This window comes from Limulus polyphemus, unplaced genomic scaffold (assembly GCF_000517525.1).
Source record: "Limulus polyphemus unplaced genomic scaffold, Limulus_polyphemus-2.1.2 Scaffold8092, whole genome shotgun sequence".
NCBI lineage: Eukaryota > Metazoa > Arthropoda > Merostomata > Xiphosura > Limulidae > Limulus > Limulus polyphemus.
This window is the reverse complement of record NW_013673702.1, coordinates 12,264-15,907: the sequence shown is the minus strand read 5'-3', so window position 1 is coordinate 15,907 and position 3,644 is coordinate 12,264. Positions and strand designations below refer to the sequence as shown.

Here is a 3,644-nt window from a genome sequence, read left to right as displayed (position 1 = left end):
TAGAAAGAAAAAAAGGTTATATTAGGTTTATTTCGATTTTTTTTGGTGGTTACGAGGTCGATCGAATTAACCAATCCCGTTTTGAGATAGGGTAGAGTAAATAACAGATAAACTATAACGTTTTACCGAAAAAAAACGTTCCAAATGCATTTAGGGGGTTTTAGGGAATACACAAAGGAAATTTGAGATTTTTGATATGAGGAAAAGTATTTTTAATTTTAACATAAAAATTACTTTGCACTCGGACTATTGAAAACAAATACTCAATATAGTCATGGACAAATCTTTATTTTATTTTATTAAAAATACTTCACTAAGAAATATGGCTTTTTGTATGTGAAACACTTGTAATATAAATAATAATGATGACTAATGTGGCGGCCGTTTATCATTAATATTAATGTTGACTGATGTGACGGCCGTTTATCATTAATAATAAGGTTGACTGATGTGACGGCCGTTTATCATTAATAATAATGATGACTAATGTGACGGCTGTTTATCACTAATAATAATGATGACTAATGTGACGGCCGTTTATCATTAACAATAATGATGACTAGTATGACGGCCATTTATCATTAATAATGTTGACTAAAGTGACTTTTGTTATTATTTACAACTGAGAAAGCTTGGAGGTTTAAAGACTGTTGGTGACTCTTAAGTTCCTGGCAATATTTGTACCTTACTTAATTGAAATTAGTACTATTATCTACCTGTTCATTTGTTCTTTGTTTTTTTTCGATTCGTATGCCCATCTATCTGTTTATGCTCCCATACACTACTGTTTATTACTTTAAAAAAAAACATGTCTCTTATCTCATGCTAAGAAACAATTGTATTTTGTATTTAAATTTGTATAACTTACACCACGCTATACTGCTCTTATTTTCAGTAAGTTACTGTATAAATATTTGTTCTTCATACTTTTTATTTGGTTATATATATAACTACCATTACATTTAAACCTATATTTGGACTACTTCTAATGGTAAGTATGATATTTAACTTAATTAACAAGTTAAAACTGCCTACCATAGTTTCTGGGTTGATGGAACCGAAACTCCTGATGTAGATCTCACAAGACACCACAGTTGGTCTGCCTGATATTAAAATAATATACGTTTTATCTTGTTATTTCATGTGACTATTTTTTTTTTACACTCGCCTTGATTAATCCTTTTTGGATTAATCAAGCCTACCATTTTTAGACAAAGATATTTCCTTTACCTTTCTTCAAATTCGATTATTACTTGTTTAGCGCAAAGCTACCTAATGAGTTATCTGCACTATTTTGCTCCAAGGATCGAACCCCGAATTCAATTCAAATTCAATTATAATAAAATATCATTACTAAATCAAATATTAGGCTACTCCTTTGGTGAACTGGCAATAAGTAATTAAAATAATTAGACTATGGAGGTTTAATTAATGGAATTAAATTTGTGTTTATACACTAGTAACAAAATGTGAGCTTGCAAAGGTCCAAATGTCTCCTTACACATTTCTTTTGAACCTACCTAAATGACTCGTCGGAAGAGCCCGCCTATCATAGTTCTTTAATAATTCGTCCAACATGTCAAGATCATGGAAGGTGGAGTTGGCATCACCCTTGCTGGAACATAAAACATCATTCTATTAATTATTATGTAAAGAAGAGTGAAAATTATTATATTTGGAAGTTTATTAGAGAAATCGTGCACGTACTTTGAAATAAAAAGATGACTTAATAAAATAGAAAATACAAATTTTCTAAAATATGTGTATTTTTTAATTATCTTATTTTTGTTTTTATGTTAAATTTCACGCAAAGCTACGCGAAGACAATCTGCACTAGTCCTTCCTAGTTTTTTTAAGCGATAGGCTAGAGAGAAGGCAGCTAAACAACACCATCTACCACAAACTCTTGGGCTTCTCTTGATAGAGCTAATAGTGGGATTTGACCGTCATTCATATAACAAGACGCGAACCACGGAACCCCAGATTCGAATTCACAGTCCTTAAATGAGGTACATAATTTATATTAAAATGACGAAACTGGTAAGAAACTAGTATTACTGAAGGATAAATCCTTGCTGTTTTTTTTAAGCGCAAAGCTACACAATGGGTTATCTGTGCTGTGGCCATCGCGAGCATTGAGTCCCGAACTTTAGCGTTATAAGCCCTCAAACTTACTGTTAAGAACTGTGGCAAACCTAGTGACAGGGAGGACACAAGTGGCCTCCCAGTGGCACAGTGGTTTGTCTGCGGACTTACAACGCTATAAACCGGGTTTCGATACCCGTGATGGGCAGAGTACAGATAGCCCATTATGTAGCTTTGTGGTTAATTACAAACAAACAAACATGACACACAATTGCATCGAAAAAAATAGTGTACGAACAAGCTCACAAAACAAGTTATCTTGTCATATATTTTATCAGAATAAATAATTCTTGGTTAGAATTAGAAAATAAAACAGAAATAATCGTGATATCATTATTCAGATTTATTCCATACAGTTACCAGAAAAGTGACTGCTATTCGAAGCTCAATGACAGTAATAGTTGTTTCAAAACTCGTCGAAGAAAGCACTGTTTGTAACCTAGAGGTGTTCTATATTACAAGCAAACAACGTGTTTCAAAGTTGACTTAAATTGACGTGCTCAAACGCTTGTTTGTTTTTACCAGCTTACCTCACCGAAGCATCTGGTATTTGACTGATCGTGATACATTCTTGTTGAAATAAAGATATTCGCCACATCTGAAATTCTAGCATTTTAGTCGTCTCTGGATTTACTGTATAAATATTTGTCGGTTCTATTTATATATACGTTACATGTGTTTTCAAGGGAAGTGTAACAAAAGAGGAAAGAAATATAGCTACGCAGCATGACAGATCCTGAAAACAAAGAAACTATTAAAATTCCTGTAAGGAAAAAAAAGGATATATTTCTTCAATGTCTCGCACGTTTTCCACAAGTCTGGTTATAGAAATGCATTTCATTCATCTTGGAGAAGACATGCTTTTAAATAAGGCAAGGAAACGGTTTAAAAGTCATGTTTGGTCCCGTAGGAACCTGTTGCACCAAAACGTCATCACATGCTTCTCTTTTTTTATATAATGCCTCCCAGTGACTCGGTGTTAAGTCTTCAAGGCTTACGACGCTAAAAATCGGGTTTCGATACCCATGTGGGCAAAGCTTAAATAGTCCATTCTATAACTTTCTGCTTAACAACAACTAAATCAAACCTTTTTTTTATCAGCCGCTTTTCAACTAATTATCTGTAAGTTACTTTCTGAATCATAAACAAAACATGCAGAATACGCAAAATGTGTTTGTTTGTTGTAAAGCACAATGCTCTACAATGGGCTATCTGTGTTCAGCCCATCGCGGGTATCAAAACCCGATTTTTTTGATACACAAAATGTGTTTGTTTGTTGTAAAGCACAATGCTCTACAATGGGTTATCTGCGTTCAGCCCATCGCGGGTATCAAAACCCGATTTTTTGATACACAAAATGTGTTTGTTTGTTGTAAAGCATAATTCTCTACAATGGGCTATCTGTGTTCAGCCCATCGCGGGTATCAAAACCCGATTTTTTTGATACACAAAATGTGTTTGTTTGTTGTAAAGCATAATTCTCTACAATGGGCTATCTG

The 3,644-nt window shown here is 33.6% G+C and overlaps 1 protein-coding gene across 1 annotated transcript in view; it reads right to left on the bottom strand.

Moving 5' to 3' along the window:
• The window catches only part of LOC106475105 (glycine receptor subunit alpha-2-like), a 20,971-nt gene that overhangs the window by 7,027 nt on the left and 10,300 nt on the right, over nucleotides 1–3,644 (bottom strand). The window contains exons 2-3 of the mRNA XM_022379311.1: nucleotides 1,521–1,615; nucleotides 1,036–1,103 (exon numbers count right to left, since the gene is read on the bottom strand). Of these exons, the coding sequence (XP_022235019.1) occupies nucleotides 1,036–1,103; nucleotides 1,521–1,615 (163 nt within the window). The remainder of the gene's footprint in view (nucleotides 1–1,035; nucleotides 1,104–1,520; nucleotides 1,616–3,644) is intronic.